Source organism: Lampris incognitus, chromosome 20 (assembly GCF_029633865.1).
Source record: "Lampris incognitus isolate fLamInc1 chromosome 20, fLamInc1.hap2, whole genome shotgun sequence".
Lineage (NCBI taxonomy): Eukaryota > Metazoa > Chordata > Actinopteri > Lampriformes > Lampridae > Lampris > Lampris incognitus.
Genome location: NC_079230.1, coordinates 3,430,644 through 3,451,717, shown reverse-complemented (window position 1 = coordinate 3,451,717; position 21,074 = coordinate 3,430,644). Strand labels below are relative to the sequence as shown.

The 21,074-nt window shown below is 46.8% G+C and overlaps 1 protein-coding gene across 1 annotated transcript in view; it reads right to left on the bottom strand.

Annotated features, from left to right (window-relative positions):
• Positions 1-912: 912 nt before the first annotated feature.
• The window catches only part of LOC130130932 (coiled-coil domain-containing protein 171-like), a 36,054-nt gene continuing 15,892 nt past the window's right edge, over positions 913-21,074 (bottom strand). The window contains exons 12-26 of the mRNA XM_056300798.1: positions 17,737-17,861; positions 17,404-17,493; positions 14,453-14,740; positions 13,963-14,130; positions 13,528-13,716; positions 11,197-11,665; positions 6,080-6,211; positions 5,282-5,475; positions 3,090-3,245; positions 2,718-2,897; positions 2,434-2,579; positions 2,215-2,269; positions 2,018-2,137; positions 1,745-1,897; positions 913-1,216 (exon numbers count right to left, since the gene is read on the bottom strand). Coding sequence (XP_056156773.1) covers positions 1,019-1,216; positions 1,745-1,897; positions 2,018-2,137; positions 2,215-2,269; positions 2,434-2,579; positions 2,718-2,897; positions 3,090-3,245; positions 5,282-5,475; positions 6,080-6,211; positions 11,197-11,665; positions 13,528-13,716; positions 13,963-14,130; positions 14,453-14,740; positions 17,404-17,493; positions 17,737-17,861 — 2,663 coding nt within the window. The 3' untranslated portion in view covers positions 913-1,018. The remainder of the gene's footprint in view (positions 1,217-1,744; positions 1,898-2,017; positions 2,138-2,214; positions 2,270-2,433; positions 2,580-2,717; positions 2,898-3,089; positions 3,246-5,281; positions 5,476-6,079; positions 6,212-11,196; positions 11,666-13,527; positions 13,717-13,962; positions 14,131-14,452; positions 14,741-17,403; positions 17,494-17,736; positions 17,862-21,074) is intronic.

The following is a 21,074-nucleotide window of genomic DNA, read 5'->3' as shown; positions in this document are numbered from 1 at the left end:
ACTGTCGTTTGCTGAAAACGTTGCGTCGGTTGCTCGCTCCTGCAGATATCTCCTCTATAACATCAGGAGGATTCGCCCATTCCTCACCGACGAAATGGCACAGGTGCTCATCCAGGCTCTGGTCATCTCCCGGCTGGACTACGGCAACTCCCTCCTTGCTGGTGCCCCGGCGTCGGCCATCAGACCTCTGGAGCTTGTTCAGAAAGCTGCAGCTCGTCTGGTGTTCAACTGCCCTAAGTTCTCCCACACACCTCCCCTTCTCATGTCCCTACACTGGCTCCCAGTAGCTGCTCACATCCAGTTTAAGACTCTCGTGCTAGCCAACAGGGCAGTGAAAGGAACAGCTCCTTCCTATCTCCAGGCCATGGTCAAGCACTACACCCCCGCCCGACCACTTCGCTCTGCTGCCTCGGGACACCTGGTTGCCCCGTCGTTCAGAGGCCCCTGCTGCCGATCGACCCGGTCTCGGCTCTGTTCTGTCCTGGCCCCACAGTGGTGGAATGAACTCCCCACTGATGTCAGGACAGCACAGTCGCTGCCCATCTTTCACCGCAGGTTAAAAACTCACCTCTTTAAGAACTACTACCCTGTTACTTGTTCTTAGCACTTATTGTAGTCACTCATTTAAAAAAAAACTCTTTCTTGCTCTTTTACTTTAGCACTGGTTTTGCTCTTAGATGCTTGTTTAGATGTACTTATGACCTCTGATGACTAGTAGTTCTCCTGATTTCCTACGTTAAATGCACTTATTGTAAGTCGCTTTGGATAAAAGTGTCGGCTAAATGACTGTAATGTGTGTGTGTGTGTATTTTATGCTGATGCTATCGAACAGATTGTGTTGATGTTGTCAAAGAGGATGTCAGCAGACAGCTCTACATTTTCAGTGTAAATTAACCGACTATGATGAAAAGTTCAAAATCATAAAAACTTTATTAATCCATACAAGAATCACAGCTGATTAAATCAACAACTACACAACAGCACACACACACACACACACACACACACACACATTTTGTCAGTCTTTCCATTTCCTGCCTGGGTTCTTGTTGCTTCCTGTTCTCTTCTTCATGGCTTTGTCCTCCCGGGTCCTCCTGGGGGGTTTAGGGGAGGAGGGGCTGCATTTGACTGGTGGATCGCTCAATGAATCACTGAGTTGGATTGTGTGATGGGCATCTGGGTCGACCAATGGGGGAGCACCTGAGTATTCAGCCACCTGACGCACAGGTACAAAACCAAGGTAAGAGGGATTGGGGGGTGTACAGGTGCACGCGTGCGCACACACACTTTATAATGTATTCTGACGTAATTGAACAGACACTCCTTGCAACACATTTCATTAACGCTTGTCGAGGTCAGATTATAACAAGCACCATTTCTGTTTGAAAGAGTAATTTTTTGGCTCAAGGGCACTTTTTACAGTCAGGGAACATGAAGGAGTTAGTAGCTGGAAGGATGGATGATTGAATGGATAGATCGATGGATGGTTGGAGGCTGAAGTCATGACGTTTGGAAGACATGATGCTTGGAAGATTACTGTGATATTTTCGAGGCCCGGTTCCGAGGAGTCCTTTCAGACTACAGATCATCTGAATATAAAATAGGATTTAATTTTAGTGTAAAGTTTATGTATCTGTCATCCGTCCCCCTGCCCTTATCTGTCCTTCCACCCACTAAAATATAGTCTCAAGTTTGACTGTTTTACACGAAAGGCCAATGGTGCTCAATGATGATGTCATCTTACAGGGATGAAGGCCAGGTTGTCACGGAGACAAGCGTCCTGCAGCTCGCTGCGCAGGGCTGTCACATGTTTGTGGTGGGCGGACACTTCCTCTTCCAGCCAGCCAATCCTGGAGCTGGCTGCATGGTAGAGCTCTGAGACAGCAGACAGTAGACTCTGATATGAGAGAGACAGACAGACAGACAGACAGACAGACAGACAGACAGAGAGACAGAGAGCGTTAGAATTTGGAAGGAAGCGAAAAGACATGAAAGATAAAGACACTTCTTCCTCTACCTGACACGCTGCCATCTCAGAACTTCCCATGATCCTCTCTGCTCCTGTCACTCTGGGTAACTGTGGGGGGAGGGGCTGAGCTGACATCACGCAACGTGATTGGATGATGCTGTCTCTGACCTGAAAGAGACAGTGTGAGTTTAACATCTACTGAGAGCGAGAGAGACGGAGAGAAAGAGAGAGAAGCACATCCTCACTTCTCTGTAGATGGTCTCCGCAGTCTTCATAAAGTTGACCAATGCTTCCTTTTTCCTAAAGAAAAGGAAAGAGAGGAGTGAAATGGAAACCATTACTTCCAGTGACATCATCAAACTCGTAAGTCTTCTTCAACACTTATGTGTTTGTATGTATATAGGTGTGTGTAGTTGTGTTTATGTTATGTTGTGTGTGTGTGTGTGTGTGTGTGCACGTGTTACTGGCGTGCGGCTCTCAGCTCCTCCTCTGTGTGTCTCAGTCTCTCCTCCACCTCTCCCTTCTCCCTCTGTACTTCTGACAGGTGTTTTCCCAGAATCCTCAGCGACTGCTCCTTACGACGCAACTCCTGACGACACTGTGACAGAGACTAGACACGGAGAGAAACTTGTCTTCATCTGAATACACACAGGAAGAGTCTCATACAGTTTGTCAGTCGATGCTTATACAGCCTAGATACAAATATGTATGTATATGTGTGTGTGTGTGTGTGTGTGTGTGTCTATACCTGTGCAGCCTGGTTGACGGTGTGTTGTGTGTCTGTGCTCTGGACATTGTGTGTGTTGAGTTGGAGGCTGAGTGTGTGGATTTGAGCAGACTGTTCCTTAAGCAGAACCTGAGCCTCATCCTCTCTGTTCAGAGCCTGTCGCAACTCCACACACACACTATCGAACCGCTCCACCGGGACCTGCACACCAACAGAACACACACACACACACACACACACACACACACACACACACACACACACACACACACACACACACACACACCATTCAGAGTTCAGGTCAAAATAAGAATCAAGTACAACAAAATGGAACATGTTAACTCATTTAAAATGCCCTACAGTATTTAGAGTTTCTCTCTCCTTCAGCCTCACCATGTTGCAAAGGTCTTCATGGCGCTGTTCGCCATGGCTCCTCGCTGCTCTTTTCAGTTTGGCCACCTCCAGCCTCAAGTCCCGCCTCTCCACCTCGGCTGAGTGCAACCGTTGGCTGAAAAGTAGGAAGTGCTGCTGCAGCTTGGTGACCAGCGCCTGACGGAGGGGAGAAGAGAATGTCAAGATTATTATTATTGACTTTTGGTTCTACCTGATGCTTTGGCCAGACTGTAACAGAGGTCAGAGGTCAGTGAAATACCCCCCACACCTGTGGTACTGGGAGGGAGACACTGGATAGGTTTCCATGTAATTGTCAAGCAAATTTTAAGCCAACTTACAGAAAGCCAACTTACAACAAAGCTGGAGTCGCCAGCCGCTTTTCACCTGACTGAGGAGTTTCACCAGGGGGACGTAGTGTGTGGGAGGATCACGCTATTCCCCCCACCCCCCTGTTATTGTTTTATGTGCAGAAGGTCTTGGTAGGGGGAGAGGGACGTCTGGAGTGCCCTGCTTAGCTTGCTGCCACCGCAACCCTACCCCGGAGAAGCAGCTGAAGATAAATGAATGAATGAAAGAATGAAGGTCTTGGTAGGCACACGCATGTCTTCACAAAAGCTGATGCAAGGTGTCACAGTGTCAGTTAGTTCGTCCAGGTTGCCAGTTGCTGCTTCAAATACACTCCAGTGGGTGCAGTCAAAACAGTCTTGCAGTTCCTGCTTTGCTTCGCTGGTCCATTTCTTCGCTGTTTTAACTTCAGGCTTTTGCAGATCTTAGCTTCTGCCTGTAGGTTGGAATAACATGAACCAAGCAGTGATCAGAGTGCCCCAAAGCTGCCCGGGGGACAGAGCGATACACATCTTTAAGAACTGTGTACCAGTAGTCCAGTGTGGTATTTTCCCTGGTGGGACAGTTACTATGCTGTCTGTCTGTTGGTAGTCCGTGGTTTCATTTGGCTCTGATAAAGTCCTCAACGATTATGAAACTGAGTCCGTATGTTTTTGTTCCAAGCCGGTGATCTGGTCGGCCAGGGTTTGCAGTGCACCATTCATGCCGGCCAGGGGTGTGATGTAAACACTAACCAGGATGAAGGATGGAAACTCCAGCGGTGTGTAAAATGGCTTGCAATTTATGAACAATGACCCCGAGTTCAGGCTGCAGTATTTACTTAACACCGTGGCGTCTGTACACAAACCTTCTTTTATGTAGAAGCAAATTCCTCCGCCGTTTGCTTTCCCTGGTAGCACCGTTACACAATCCACTCGGTGTAGGCAGAAGCCCGGCAGATGTAATGTAGATGTAGTGAAACAAAGGGCAGCAGAATGTGCAGAGTCCTTGTTCGTCCCGCTGAAGCAGCTTGTCCATTTTTTTGGGCATTAGGCGGAGATTCTCCAGGTGAATCGATGGGAGTGCAGATTGAAATCCCTGCTGTCGGAGCCTCACCAGTGCACTGGCCGGCTTCCACCATCTGTATCTCCATGTCCCACAGAGAACTGCTCTTCCCCCAACTAAGATTTCCAAAAAACTTTCCATGTTTGTGAAAACTGGATTATCTGGAGTACTAGAGAGCACTGTACCGAGGCTGCCATCCCCGGCGCCATCGTGAAGACGAGTGTAAAAGCTTTTTACAATATTGAAGAAGTTTCAGTGAGTTTTGCCATTTGCATCAAGCTTTTGAAATGCAGTACTTCGTAATGCACATACAATTGCTTTGATGGAAACATGGCTAGTGTCTTGCTCATGGCAGAAGGAATTAAACCCCACTCCTGAGACTGAAGGACACAAGACAATCAATGAGTGACAAGTTCATTTGTCAAAGGAAAAGGAAGACGTGGACGTGGTCTGAGTGGATCTGTGATGTGATTTCTACGTCCTGTGGAAGAAAGCCAACGTCGGTGAACAGGATCCTGCTGACTTACTGATCTGTTTATGATGTGGTACGTGTGATGGAAGTAAAATGACAGTTTTCCAATACAGATATGATCGATACTGAGATGGGATTATATATTAAATGTTTTACATCACCAGCCTATGGTTGAAGAGTCTGAACCGGATCATTTCTTAATCTATTTACAATAATGAAAACAAGATTTTGTGTGCATGAGAATCTTTTGGCATGTGGACGGAGGCGACCGAGAGTAGTGTACGTTTCACATATAAAGGTGATGACATCATTTCAAATGTTCATCACTTACCTTTCCAGTGGGCTGCGGTGTTTTGAGCAGGCTCAGACCTCGGCTAAGCCTGCTGGCTAATGTGGATTCGCTGCCTTCATAGGGCAGGTTGAAGGAAGTGACACTGGAGACCCCGTCTGATTGGTTTAAAAGGTGTTCCAAGAGGCGGGACGTCCCGGAACGAGCTGCTGACATCACCTCTAAATGGGAGGAACCTAGAGAGAGCGAGAGTTAGTAGTTGGTGAGAGTTAGTTGCGGTGAATCAATAACTGGCTGATTACACAACACAACTGTTCACTGTGTTTTATCTGATTCTCTGAAGGATTTCATTTGAATCCAAGCGTGAACTTTGTGGCCAATGAAGGTTGAAACTGACACCGACTGGAAAATAACAAGTGTTTGGATAATATGCAGTGTTGGTAGATGAGCTGTGTTCCTCCTGGTAAATTCAATGACATTCATTTCCTTAGTGACCACCTGACAACTAAGTTGTTCATGTGAGATGTTGAAATTAAAATAAGTCCATTTCAAATTAACACCAGCTCTTACACTGATAGGACCAATAAGCCCATAATTAGACTGACTGTGATACTGACAACCAGGTAATTAAAGTAACAGCATAATAGGGACCCGACCCTACACACATTAATATATATGAATACATCATACAGATTATAAATGTATTCACTCTGCTGAATCAACCCAGCCACTGAGGATGCACAAGAAGGAGGGCTTTTATTTTGCTATTTCACTGGTTTGTTTTGTTTTTGTTTTTCCCCATTTGTGTGTGTGTGTGTGTGTGTGTGTGAGATTATTTACCATTGTTTGCTAGTGCCCTCTGAAGCTCGGTCATGGAGGAGAGTAGGATAGAGGACAGATGTTTGGAACGAAGCCAGCGAACACAAACCCCCCCTCGACCTTCTTCACCGCCGTCATCATCATCTTTCTTATCTGGTGGACACACACACACACACACACACACACACACACACACACACACACACACAAAAGGGGAAAAAACCCCCAATGAAATCGCAAAATAAAAGCCCTCCTTCCTCCTCCTCCTTGTTCCCTGTTTCTCAGTGTTCACCACAGCGGATGTCCTCTCAATAGCTTTCTGTCTGACTCATCCCTCTCCCACAGTCCAACCCTCCTCATGTCCTCCTCTATCTGGTCTCTCCTTCTTTTCCTCTGTCTTCCTCTTTTTCTTCTGCCAGGTATTTCCAGGTCCAATACCTTCTTTCCTATATAGTCTATGCCTCCTCTCTGTACATGGCCAAACCATCTCAATCTGGTCTCTCTCACCTTCTCACCCATTCCTCTGATCTTGAACGTAGCTCTCACTTCTTCACTTCTCTTGTGGTCTAGTCACTCCCAAGGACCAACGCAGCATGTTCATCTCTGCTACCTGTAATGTGGCTTCTAGCCTCTCTGTTGTTGTCACTGCTTCCATACCATTGAGCATGGCCCTCCTCCCTCAACAGCCTTCTTTTGTCACCAAGTACTCCAGCTACCTTTGTCCATGAATGCCACCCAGATTTTGTCCTTTTCTTGACTTCCTTCTTACAACTGCTTTCTGTCTGTATCATTGATCCTAAATACTTGAATTGGTTAACTTCTGGGACATCTTCTCCTCCTAAGGTCACTCCTGGACTTCCTACTTGCTTATTTATACACAGGTACTCTGTCTTTGTTCTGTTGACCTTAAGTCCTCTAATCTCTAGTGCTTCTCTCCAATCTTCAAGATCTCTCTCCAACCTTTCCTTGTCCTCATTTGCTAGTATGATGTCATCAGCAAACATCATGCTCTATGGTGGCTCTTTCTTAAGACGTTCTGTGAGGCTGTCCATCAGTATTGCAAACAGCAAAGGACTCAACACCGATCCTTGATGCACTTCTACGTTAAACTAGCTCGTTGTTCCCACTGCATATGGAATTACAATCTTCTAGTCCCTGTACATGTCCTGAATTATGCTGATGTAATTTTCTGCCACTCCGTTCGCTCTCAGGCAATACCACAACTCCTCTCTCCGTACTCTGTCATATGCCTTCTCCAAATCAATAAATACGCATGTATTTTTAAATGGTTACATTTTAAATGTGTTTTTCAGCTAAGGTCGTGAGTACAAATACCGCATCTGTGGTACTTCTTTCAGGCATGAATCCAAACTGTTCTCTCTCTATAGTCACTTCTTTCCCAAGTTTCACTTCAGTCACTCTCTCCCATAACTTCATTGTATGTCCCATCAATTTTATCCCTCTGTAGTTGTTGCAGCTTTGAACATCAACTTTATTCTTGTAAATTGGTACCAGTATGCTCTTTCTCCATACATCTGGCATTTTCCCAGTCTGTATTATGTTGAAGAGTCTAGTCAGGAACTCTATACCAGTATCACCTAAGTATTTCCAGACTTCTGCTGATATATTATCCAGTCCCACAGCTTTGCCAATTTTTCATCGTTGTAACGCTTTTTTCACCTCATCCCTTGTAATCTCTCCCACATCCTCTTGGTTCCTTGGTGGTTCATCTGTCCTTCTTTCACTGTTATTCTCTTCATTCGTTTAGTGACTGAAATAATCCCTCCATCTCTGTAAAATATCCTCATCTTTTGACAGTACTCTTCCATCTGTGTCCTTGATCAGTTTTGCTTGTTCAACATCCTTGCTTGCTCTGTCTCTCTGTGTGGCTATTCTATATATATCCTTCTCTCCTTCCTTTGCATCTAGTCTTTTGTACTGGTCCTCGTATGCTCTTGTCCTTGCTATCGCTACTGCTCTCTTAGTTTCTTTCTTAGCTTTCTTGTATAGTTTCTTGTTTTGCTTGTTCTCGTTTTGTCCAGCTTCATTTTGGCCAACTTTTTCTTTTTCTTCTTTATGCAGTGCTGCACTTCTTCCTCCCACCACCAACTTTCGTGTCCCTTCTTTTTACCCGCTTGAGATTCTCCTAGTACTCAACTGCCAGCTTCTCTTAGTTCTTCTGCTGTTCTAGGCCAATCTAGTGGCAATCTGTCCCCCAACAGCTCTCTTACATTCATCCTGAAGCTTTCTCTACGAGGTTCCTCTTTCAGCTTCCACCATTTGATCTCCCTTGCTGCTGGTCTTTGTACCCTGAGTTTGCTTCTTGTCTTTATTTGGCAAATCAGTGGTCTATGCTATCCAAAGGAGTTGAATCAAGTGCAACTGGACTTGGTATATATCCATGAAGACGTTTCGCCTCTCATCCAAGAGGCTTCCTCAGTTCAATTTTTTTTTTTTTCAGTGGTCACGAGAGTCGTTGGAGCCATTAGTGACCGACTGTTGTTCTTGGAGGCTAGGCTTCTTCAGTCTCCTGGGTAGAGATGAAAGGACGGCATTGTAAGTGGGAGATAGGTGGTGTCGCAGACCTCCTCCTCTGTTGAGGGAGGGTTTTTCCAGTTTCGCATAGATGCTTCCTTCACCCCTCTTTCAAACCATCTATCTTCTCTGTCCAAAACGTGTACGGTGCTGTCCTGGAAGGAGTGTGTCTTCTCCTTTAGGTGTAGATAGACTGCTGAGTCTTGTCCTGAGGAGTTTGGCCTTCTGTGTTGGTCCATCCGTTTGTGTAGTGGTTGTTTGGTTTCTCCTATGTATAGGTCAGTGCACTCCTCATTGCATTGTACAGCATACACCAGATTGCTTTTCCGGGTGTGTGGTACACGGTCTTTGGGATGAACCAGTCTTTGTGGGAGTGTGTTGCTGGGTGTGAAGTATAGCGGGATGCGGTGTTTTTTGAAGATTCTCCTGAGTTTCTCGGAGACCCCAGAAACATACGGGATGACTGTGCTCTTCCTTCTGTTCCTCTTCTCCTCGTCGCTCACCTGGTTGGTCTTTCTGGAACGTGTTGCAGTTTTCACAAAGGTCCAACTGGGGTAGCCGCAGGTTTTTAAAGCTCCCCTCAGGTGTTTGTGTTCTTCTCGTTGGGCCTGAGTGCTGCTGGGCACATTGTCAGCTCTGCAACACAGAGCTGACAATGTGCAAACGAACTGAGGAAGCCTCTTGGATGAGAGGCGAAACGTCTTCACGGATATATACCAAGTCCAGTTGCACTTGATTCAACTCCTTTGGATAACCATGACCTGGATGAATGAGAACATTCATAGACAGTGGTCTAGGCTGTTTTGTTACAAACGCTTGGTATTACTTTGCAATTTACAGCTTCCCTCAGGTGCAGCAAGTGCTACATAAAATTTAGTCTATCTGCGTAGGTCTGCCTCCACTCTTGTAGGTTGCTGTCTGATCTTTCTGCTTTTTGAGATATGTATTAACAACAGCCATATCATTCCTTGTAGCAAAATCAACTATCAACTCTCCACCTGCATTTCTCATTCCAAACCCAAATTTCCCCATGACATCCTCATCACCACCATCAATAAAGTATCTCTCTCTCTCTCTCTCTCTCACCATTTCCTTCTCCCACGTGTCCGTTCAAGTCTGCTCCAATAAAAACTCTTTCATCCCCTGGTCGACTATGAATTGTCTTCCTGCCATAACATTGTCCAGTCGTCTCCAGAAATTCACCTTTTCTTCTTCATCACAACCCACCTGTGGTGCGTACAAACTTATTACATTTTTCAGATGTCCATACAAATCCAACCTCATCCAAATCAGCCTATCCAATTCCCTCTTTACCTCTATGACTTTCTGTTGTAGCTCTCTGTCTAGGATCATTCCCACACTGTTCCTTTTACTATCTGTGCTATGGGAGTATATTTTATAATCTCCCCCAATCTCTCTTGTCTTGCTTCCTTTCCACGTTGTCTCCTGAACACACATCACTTGTATTCTTCTCCTGCTGTTCATCATGTCTGCTAATTCTCTCCCCCTGTTTGTCATTGTCCCAACATTAAGTGTGGCCATTCCAAAGTCTTTCTTCTTCAGTTGTCTCTTCTCTCTTTTCTGTCTTGCTTGTACCCCTCCTCTCCTCCGTCTTTTACTACATTCCCCAACAGGCGCAGTTTCCATTAGTACGCTGTGAAGGAACAGCACCAATGGCAGTCGTTGTTAACCCCAGGCCTCGACCGATCCAGTTTGTCATTCCTCGTCTTATCAGTCCACATAATGATTTGGCAGAATTTTACATCCTGACACAACACTAACCCCTTGGATGGGGGCACAGGTAAAGTGCTGGATGCCATGCCAGGATTCATGGACTTATGCCCATGGCTGTCGCCACAAAATAAAAGCCCCCCTACTCTGACTAAATGATTGGCAGCTAATTATTAAACCAAATCATGATTATTTTTAGTAACTTAAGTCTTGGTTGATAAAATGACATTTCTACGAATTCAGTCCTCTAAATTTTGCACATATTGAATTTTCTACCTACTTTATGTATTTCCTCTAAAATGGATACATAACATTTTAGAAATGAAGTGAAACCTCTATTGTTTAAAAAAAACCTGCTGTGCCAAAGTGACTTCCATCAGTAAACCATGAAGTAAACCATGCAGTTTCTGAGAAAGTTATGTTTCATCTTAAGATCTTTAATCATGAAATAGTTGTGTTTTAAAGGTGGACATTGATCATTTAAGAAAAAAAAAATCTTATACTGGTTGACATTGGCTCAGAGGTAGAGCAGATCGTCTGGTAACTGGAGGGTTGCCGGTTCGATCCTCGGCTCCTCCTTGCAAAAATGTTAAGGTGTCTTTGAGCAAGACACCTAACCCCTAACTGCCCCCGATAAGTTGGTTCTTACCTTGCATGGTTGACACCACCGTCAGTGTATGAGTGTGTGTCGGGTGAATGTGAGGCATTCACTGATTGTAAAGTGTTCTGATTGGCTGTTGCAGATAGAAAAGCGCTATATAAATCGCAATTCATTTAACTATTGGGTCAGGTCAGGTTTTCAATTCCAGAAGAACTTGATTGATTGATTGATTGATTGATTAAGCATGTCGAACACACACGTTGTCACATACCTGTGGTCGGAGCCATGTGTCCTTCCTCTGCTGCAGTAGCCGGCTCTCCGCACACACACACACTCACAACCTGTGCGTGTGTGTCCAGCCGAAACAGCACGCTGGAGTGCCGCGCCAACACACACATTCTCCTTAATGCCAACACAGCGCACACACCTCTCCGCCAGCGCCTCCGCCCTCTCTCCTGTCCTCCTCTCCCGCCCTTCTCTTCCGCCTCCTCTCCCAAAGCTAAGGCCAACCTCCTCACCTCCCCCTCCAGGGCCTCGCGCTCCGCCAGCCGTTTGGACAGCAGGCTTTTCTGCTGGCTGAGTGTGCGCACACGGCCGCAGGTGTGTGTGAGGGCGCCGGCCAGCAGGACGCAGGCTAACCGGAGAGAGGCTGACTCCTTACGGCTGTGAGAGAGGAGACCTCGGAGCTTGGAGAGGTTGGAGGACAGGACCGAATGGTCACGCTCCACAGACGAGAGACGCTGAGACAGACAGAAAGACAGAATGAGAGAGAAAGAGAGAGTTATTAAAGTGGCGATCCTTAATTTCTATGTTCATTTTTTTTCCCTACCACAAATCCCAGAGCTCCGTTCTACATGAAGGTGATGCTGACATGGCGGGCCATTTTATCATTTATTCATTTTCAGCCCCTTGGTGCTAAAAATTACATGCTAGTTCTGTAAGAATAAGCACTACTTACTAATCGATTACAAGTCACTTTTCTCTTTTACTAGTAACAATTCAATAAACACGTGTTCTTTAGGGGCATCGAATCCCCATGTTGCCTCTGGCTTGGTTGGGCATCCCTACAGACACAGTTGGCCGTGTCTGCGGGTGGGAGGCCGGATGTGAGTATGTGTCCTGGTCACTGCACTAGCGCCTCCTCTAGTCGGTCGGGGCACCTGATCGGGGGGGGAGGGGGAACTGGGGGGAGTAGCGTGATCCTCCCACGCGCTACGTCCCCCTGGTGAAACTCCTCACTGTCAGGTGAAACGAAGCGGCTGGTGACTCCACATGTATGGGAGGAGGCACGTGGTAGTCTGCAGCCCTCCCCGGATCAGCAGAGGGGGTGGAGCAGAGACCGGGACGGCTCGGAAGAGGGGCGTGATTGGCCGAATACGATCGGGGAGTAAAAGGGGGGGGGCGTGTTCTTTTATGTTAGTTAGTAGTACCTAATTTTAAGACACTAGTCACCATTCTAGTCTTCCTAGGAAAATACCAATCTGTTATCAATGAACCTTATGAGGCATCATATATTAGATATCAACTTTTCATTCACTGCTAGTCACTATTGAAATAGCACTAGTCGTTAATCCAGTTGTACCCGTCGTTATATATCAGTTACTATTCATCAATGACTCGTTGCTATTCTGATTTTCACTTGTCACAGTTAGATTGTTACTAGTTACTAATCAGTATCGACAGGGGGCTTTTTTTGTTGTTGATTTTTCCCCCTTTCCCCCCCAATTGTACTTGGTCAATTACCTCACTCTTCCGAGCCGTCCCGGTCTCTGCTCCACCCCTCTGCTGATCCAGGGAGGGCTGCAGACTACCACATGCCTCCTCCCATACATGTGGAGTCACCAGCCACTTCTTTTCACCTGACAGTGAGGAGTTTCACCAGGGGGACGTAGTGCGTGGGAGGATCACGCTATTCCTCCAGCCCCCCCCAAACAGGCGCCCCGACCGACCAGAGGAGGCGCTAGTGCAGCAACCAGGACACATACCCACATCCGGCTTCCCACCCGCAGACACGACCAGTTGTGTCTGTAGGGGCGCCCAATCAAGCCGGAGGTAACACAGGGATTTGAACCGGCGATCCCTGTGTTGGTAGGCAACGGAATGGACCGCCACGCCACCCGGACGCCCGACAGGTGGCTTTTTAATGAGCTCTGGTTTCTATTCCAAATAATAATAAATATTAAACAAAAGTTAGCCACTAAGCAAACTTTGAATGTTCACTGCGCTCGTACTGAGTCAGCTTGTTGCTATGGTTACATACAAATCTGTGGCTTGCACATAAATTCAGAACTGTGATTAAACTTGAACTGAGTTGCATCATACGGTTTTAATGCACACCCTCCAGCCAATCAGAAAGCAATATTGTCCATGACCAGGGAATAATGAAGAATATTCTAGACTTCACATTCTCTTATTAAAGATTAATTCATACCAGTTTAGATCAACACAGAGTTGATGCAACTCTGTCAGGTAAACATGTTACTACTGTCTGATTTATTAGCTGGTTCTGTGTGTGTGTGTGTGTGTGTGTGTGTGTGTGTGTGTGTGTGTGTGTGTGTGTGTGTGTGTGTGTGTGTGGTTTCTGCATCTGTGTGTGTGTTACCTCAGTCTTGCTGTGCAGCTGTGACAGGAGGTGGGAGTGTTGTTCCTCCAGCTCCCTGCGGTGGGAGCTCCAGACCAGCTCTTTCTGCCTCATACTCTCCTCCAGACGAGACAACACACACTCCTGACTCCGCTGCAGGTCCTGCACACACACCCTCTTGCTCTCACACACACTCTCCAGGTGGGCGATCTAAGGGGAGAGAGAGAGAAGTGTTGTCTGAGGTCAGAGGTTAGAGGGTTGCTGGTTTAAAACTCCCTGTCAGTCAGAAAAGTACCACCAGGATTGATATTTAGACCTCATGTACAAATAGCATTAAATGTCATCTTGAGGGATTGGACAGGGATCTGGATCAACTCTAAACCCCAAATCGCAGTTAAAATGAGTGACTAAGTACCTGCTCATTGTGCACACACACGCACGCACACCAGTGCTCACCTGGTCATTGGCCTTCCTGAGGTCAGAGGTCAGCTGGTTGGCCTGTTCAGTGATGACCCCACACAGCTCTACCCAGGAGAAAGTACCCACAATGCTTTGGGAGTGGTCCAGGAGAACACAGCCTGCCACGAGACGCTGGTATAGAGAATAGAGGAAGGAGAGACGGTCCTACAGATAGATGAATGAACAGCAAAAGAGAACAGCAGAGATGGATGGATGAACGGGTGTTGGTTCAGAAACCAGAGGAACAGTTTCTATGCACTTACACATGTGCACACGCACACAGATAGAGAAATAAACACACATACACACACATTATAGAACTGATCCAGTCCTTTAAAAACGAACAGACTTATATTTACAGCATAATGACTTCAAACTGTTTCATAATAAAACTACAGGCTGTTATCCCAGTGGGGACATTAAGGGGAAAGGGGGAGAGAGAGAGCGAGAGAGACATGAAGGGATGAAGGAGAGCGCATGGTTGAACCTGAGATTCTTTCTGATGAAGGTCAGTGATTCTGTTGACCTCTGCAGTCCTCTCTTTTCTCTCTCTATCCATCTCCTGCTTTTCTCGCTCTCTTTCCTGTTTCTCTCTCTCCATCTCCTCTCTTTCTCTCTCTCTCTCCTCCTGCCGTCTCTTCTTCTCTTGCTCCAGGGTGACCTCAGCCATCCGTAACTCCTCGCGGAGACTGTTGTTCTGTGTCGACCAACCGGAGCTCTCCTGGCGTAAACTCAGCACTTCTTCTTTCAGGGTGGTGAGCTGGAGATGAGACCCCTGCAGGTGAAAGGCTCACATCACTGAGGCTGTCCCAGCAGGACCACAGACCTGCCCCGGGCCACCAGGGACCCCAAAAACCATCCGCTGTAATCACATCTATGTAACTTTATCATTGCTTTGTGAATCTGCCCTCTTGTCTAAATTTGAGCAGTTTTTGGCCGCGGTGCAGAGTTCTACTGTGTCATTTTACCTAAGGTTTGCCAGATGTGCCTGGTTGGTGGGAACTTGATTTGAAGTTGGAAACGTATGAATGCAGAATTGACTGTCAATGATGACTTTGTAAATACTGACATTCATCCTGTCAAACACTTAAACCGTCTATTCTGCTGTGCTGCCAACTAGCTTGCTTACTGGTGCTGCTGATTAGCTAGCTAACGTTGTGCTGCCGACTAGCTAGCTAACTGTTGTGCTGCCGACTAGCTTGCTTACAGGTGCTGCTGACTAGCTAGTTAACTGTTGTGCTGCTGACTAGATAGCTAACTGGTGCTGCACACTAGCTAGCTAACTTTTGTGCTGCTGACTAGCTAGCTAACTGTTGTTCTGCTGACTAGCTAGCTAACTGTTGTGCTGCTGACCAGCTCGCTTACTGGTGCTGCGTTAAAGCAATTTGTTTTGTTTGGGGTTTTTTCTAGAAGGACAAAAAGATTGAGAGAATGATGTTGGCAGTGGCCATGAAGGTGGGCTTTACTTATTACTAATTTCTAAGTGAATATGTTATCTTATTTTAAGTTTTGAATTCTTTGGGATGCGAATACTTTATTGTCCAAAGAATCTTTACGCCTTCAGAAAAGTCGTCGTCGGTTTAAATGATGTTGGGTGTATGGCAGTTTTCTGTGTTTAGAAAGTTACCATCAGAACATTTACCTCTTCTGTGTCCTGGATACAAATAAGGGCCCCATGAAATCCCTTTCAGTTTTTCTCAAATTCTGTGTTTTACGGTTTAATTTTTTTTAATTCTGTGTTTTACGATTTAAGCACATTTTGTCATCAGAAAGTGTCTAATTAGGTGGTTGATGAAAAAATTTCAACAATAAAAATATTCAAAATTTAATGAATATCAATAATTTTGCAACACAGCATTGCACTATTTTTTAATCTGAGAAAGAGCTTCCTTGTTTTCAATGCTTGACCAGACACAGATGTGCTTTTTCATTTTTTTCCAACTGACTCGTGCATACAGCCACCGAGTCTTGAAGGAACTCGTGTCGTGTATGTGCCAGACGTGGTTGCACTGCCGAGTGTGTTGAAGTGATGAGCTAGCACGCTGCCTCTCGGCTTCTGATGTGAGATTTTGATTGGAGGTGGTCATCGCACATACGCTTACGGGTCCAGTCACTCGTGTGTTGGCAAAGCAAACGGAACAGTTGTTCTTGTGACTCATGGTGGTCGTGTGGATATCGCTCTGCTCTAAACTGAGCTGGTAGTGTGGAAGCCATCTCAGAGGGCCTCTTCAGCATGACTGTGTGTGTGTGTGTGTGTGTGTGTGTGTGTGTGTGTGTGTGTGTGGGGAGCTGAGCCCTCGGTGAAACACAGACAGACAGCAGTCAGAGGACAGAACCTGCAGCAGCGTGCCCATAAATGACACCAAAACACGTTACAGACTCTCAGCATAGGCTTGTTCTGTTCATCGGCTTAGGCGCTGTGAAAAAACGCTTCTAGTGGAAGGGAAAACCCTCATTTTCAAAAATTGCATCCACATTTTGGCAGACTCCACCATATTATGCATTTTACAGTTGATTCCGTTTACATTGTCAAATTCTGCGATTCCGTCTGTGTTTTCTGCATCACGGACATCATAAACACAAATATCTAAACTGATGGAGCCACAGAAGAAACGGATGTTGGTCCATTTCATTTTTGGTATTTAGTCATTGTGGTTGTAATTGTGTGTAATACAACGAGTAGTCTCTGTGGTAATTTCATAATAAACATAATCCCAGTGTGTGTCGGCCCTGTGGTGGCCTGGTGGCCTGTCCAGGGTGTCTCCTCTCCAGCATCCCTGCAACCCTGAGAGCAGGATAAGCGGTTTGGATAATGGATGGATGAAATTTCCCCCTTTTTTCCCCCAATTGTATCTGGCCAATTACCCCACTCTCCCGAGCCGTCCCGGTCTCTGCTCCACCCCCTCTGCCGATCCGGAGAGGGCTGCAGACTACCACATGCCTCCTCCCATACATGTGGAGTCACCAGCCGCTTCTTTTCACCAGACAGTGAGGAGTTTCACCAGGGGGACGTAGCACGTGGGAGGATCACGCTATTCCCTCCAGTTCCCCCTCCCCCCTAAACAGGCGCCCCGACTGACCAGAGGAGGCGCTAGTGCAGCGACCAGGACACACACCCGCATCCGGCTTCCCACCCGCAGACACAGCCACTTGTGTCTAGGGACGCCTGACCAAGCCGGAGGTAACACAGGGATTCGAACTGGTGACCCCCGTGTTGGTAGGCAAAGGAATAGACCGCCACGCCACCCGGACGCCACAATTGTGTGTACATCTAAGTGACATGATGTAAGATGGCAGGACTACAGAAATATCTACGCCTTTCCATAATATTTGTAGAAGCCTGAAACGTTACCAGACCTGGAACTACTGGAAGAGGTGCAGCTTGTGTGTTTCTCCAGTCAGAACAGAGGACCAGCAAGCAGCAGTGAAAAGTCTCACCTCAATCTGTCTCTTCTGGTCCCAGTTGATCTGGCAGAGCGTTTGGTTCTTCTCTTCAAGTTTCTCTGAAGCACAAAGCAGATCCTGGACCTGCCGAACAAACGCACAACGTCCAGCAGATTACTGCCAATACAATCCTGTTAATCTGTAATTCTGTAGACACACAACTGTAGAACTACAACCACATGGGGAACTCCATCACTTGAGTCCAGCACGCCAAGGAGGATTTCATACCAAAGTGTTTGTGCAACGGTTAGTTTGACAGAGGGAGACGTGTGTGTGTGTGTGTGTGTGTGTGTGTGTGTGTGTGTGTGTGTGTGTGTGTGTGTGTACCTCCTTGCTAGTGAGGTCCAGTCTGTGTTGGTAGGTGCTGAGAGTTGCTCTAAGAAAGTCCAAAACCAAAGTGAACTGACTGGCTTGAACACTGTCTCTACCCGGAGAACCATAGACTGGAGAGCCTGGAGAGAGAGAGAGAGAGACACACACACACACACACACACACACACACACACACACACACACACACACACACACAAACCACCAGATTTTAAAAAATTATTTACGTGTGGTAGAAGAAAACACTGACAGCTTTGGGGTTTTTTAAAAATGTATTTTGAGTGTAATTTCTGAGTGCTGCCCTCTGTGGTTAAGAATGGTACACGATAGGAGTGCTGGATAGTATTTTAGGGGCTGGATAGTATTTTAGGGGCTGGAATAGTATTTTAGGGGCTGGATAGTATTTTAGGGGCTGGAATAGTATTTTAGGGGCTGGAATAGTATTTTAGGGGCTGGATAGTATTTTAGGGGCTGGAATAGTATTTTAGGGGCTGGATAGTATTTTAGGGGCTGGAATAGTATTTTAGGGGCTGGAATAGTATTTTAGGGGCTGGATAGTATTTTAGGGGCTGGATAGTATTTTAGGGGCTGGATAGTATTTTAGGGGCTGGAATAGTATTTTCGGGGCTGGAATAGTATTTTAGGGGCTGGATAGTATTTTAGGGGCTGGAATAGTATTTTAGGGGCTGGAATAGTATTTGTAGTTGTGCTTCCCTGTCAAGCCCACTGACCTCAGTATGCTGAGTTCTCTACCGGACTGTCTGATGGATTTAAGAACCTGCATGTGGATACATTTTCTTCAGCTCAATTTCACTACTACTACTACTACTACTACTACCACTACTACTACTACCACTACTACCACCACCATCACCACTACTACTACTACTACCAATACTACTACGACTACCACTACTACTACCACTACTACCACCACCATCACCACTACTACTACTACTACCACCATTACTACTACTACTACCATTACTACTACCACCACCACTACTACTACTACTACCACCACCACTACTTCTACTACCACCACCACCACCACTACCACCACCACTACTACTACTTCTACTACCACCACCACCACTACTACCACTACTACTACCACCACCACCACCACCACTACTACTACTACTACCACTACTACTACCACCACTACTACTACTATTACTACCACCACCACTACTACCACTACTACCACTACTACTACCACTACTACTACTACAACTGCTGCTACTACTGCTACTACTACTACTAGAACCACTACTACCACTACTACTAGAACCACTACTACTACTACCACTACTACTACAACTACTACTACCACTACTACAACTACTACTACCACTACCACCACGACTACTACTACTACTACCAACACTACTACTACCACTACTACTGATACCACTACAACTACTACTAATACTACCACCACTACTACTACTACCACTACTACTACTACTACCACCACCACCACTACTACTACCACTGCTACCACTGCTACTACTGCCACTACTACTACTACCACTTCTACCACTACCACTACTACTGCTACTACCACTACTAGAACCATTAATACCACTACTACTACCACTACTACTACTACTACCACCACCACCACTACTACTACCACTGCTACCACTGCTACTACTGCCACTACTACTACTACCACTTCTACCACTACTACTGCTACTACCACTACTAGAACCATTAATACCACTACTACTACTACTACCACTACTCTTTTTGGCTGCTGCCGTTGGGGGTCACCACAGTGGATCATCCGTTAACTCTTGCAGTAGCATAGTTTCCACCGGCACCCTGCTGGCCAACAGTACCGGTGGCGGTCGTTGGTAACCCGGGCCTCGACTGATCCAGTATGGAAATGTGATTTATGATCCACATATTTGATTTGGCAAAGATTTTATGCCGGACGCCCTTCCTGACACAACCCTCCCCATTTATCCGGGCTTGGGACCGGCCCTAAGAACTCACTGGCTTGTGCCTCCTCAGTGGCTGAAAACAAATCCTTGTTACTGGGTCCCAGCACATCGCCAAACAAATACTGCCATCTACTGGTTCCCCATCGCTACATGTCAAGCCTGTTGCTAGAACTCCTGGAGTCTTGTTCGACAGCAGTTTATGTTTGAGCAACATAGCACAAAGCGTTTCTGATCATGTTTTCACCCCGGCGGGACTATTGTGAGAATAGGATCTGCTTTAAACTGCAGAGCAGCAGAAACCGTTGTACGTGCTGTTACCTCCTCCAACAGCCTCTTCTCACGTTGTAACTAAAAGACGACCGACAATACAGAACTCAGCTGCCAGGAGTTTAACCAGAACTAAGAGGCAAGACCACATCACGCCTGTCTGAGCCGCGTTACGCTGGCTCCCTGGCTGTGTTAGGGTTGATCTGAAGGTCTTGTTGATGACCTCTCAGGCTCTTCATGACCTGGCTCCAGATTATATTGTACATCTTTTAATCCTTATGGGCCTTTGCATAGTTTGAGCAAAGGTCTTCCGCCCCTTGCGGAGTCCAGGCTGAGAACTGAAGGGGACAGAGACTTTGCCATCAGGGCCCCGAGGCCCTGGAACAGCCTGCTGTCTGAGTACGTGTCTTCTTTTAAGTCTCTTAAGGGTCCTGACACACCAGCCCGACCGTCGGCCAACGTCGTGCCGTCGGTGAGCCTCTGTGACCCAAGTTTTTGTGGTGTGTCCCCCACCTTCGGCACTAGTCGGACCCCTGTCGGCAGCTTTTCGGCCGAGTCAGCATGTCGAGTTGGCGGAGCCCGTCGTTGAGAGAGATCACTCTGATTGGCTGTTCAGCTCAGCGCAGCATCGGTGCAGAACATACATGCTAGTTGGCCGTCAGCTGGTCTTGTTTTTTTTTTATTTTCCCCCCTTTTCCTCCTCAGTTGTACTTGGCCAATCGCCCCACTCCTCTGAGCCATCCGGGTCTCTGCTCCACCCCCTCTGAGCCGTCCCGGTCTCTGCTCCACCCCCTCTGCTGATCCGGGGAGGGCTGCAGACTACCACATGCCTCCTCCCATACATGTGGAGTCACCAGCTGCTGCTTTTCACCTGACAGTGAGGAGTTTCACCAGGGGGACGTAGCACGTGGGAGGATCACGCTATTCCCCCTCCCCCCCTGAACAGGCGCCCCAACCGACCAGGGGAGGCGCTAGTGCAGTGACCAGCCTGCAGACACAGCCACTTGTGTCTGTAGAGATGCCTGTCCAAGCCAGAGGTAACACGGGGATTCGAACCGGAGATCCTCGTGCTGGGAAGAAGGGAATAGACCGCCACGCCACCCGGACGCCCGTCGG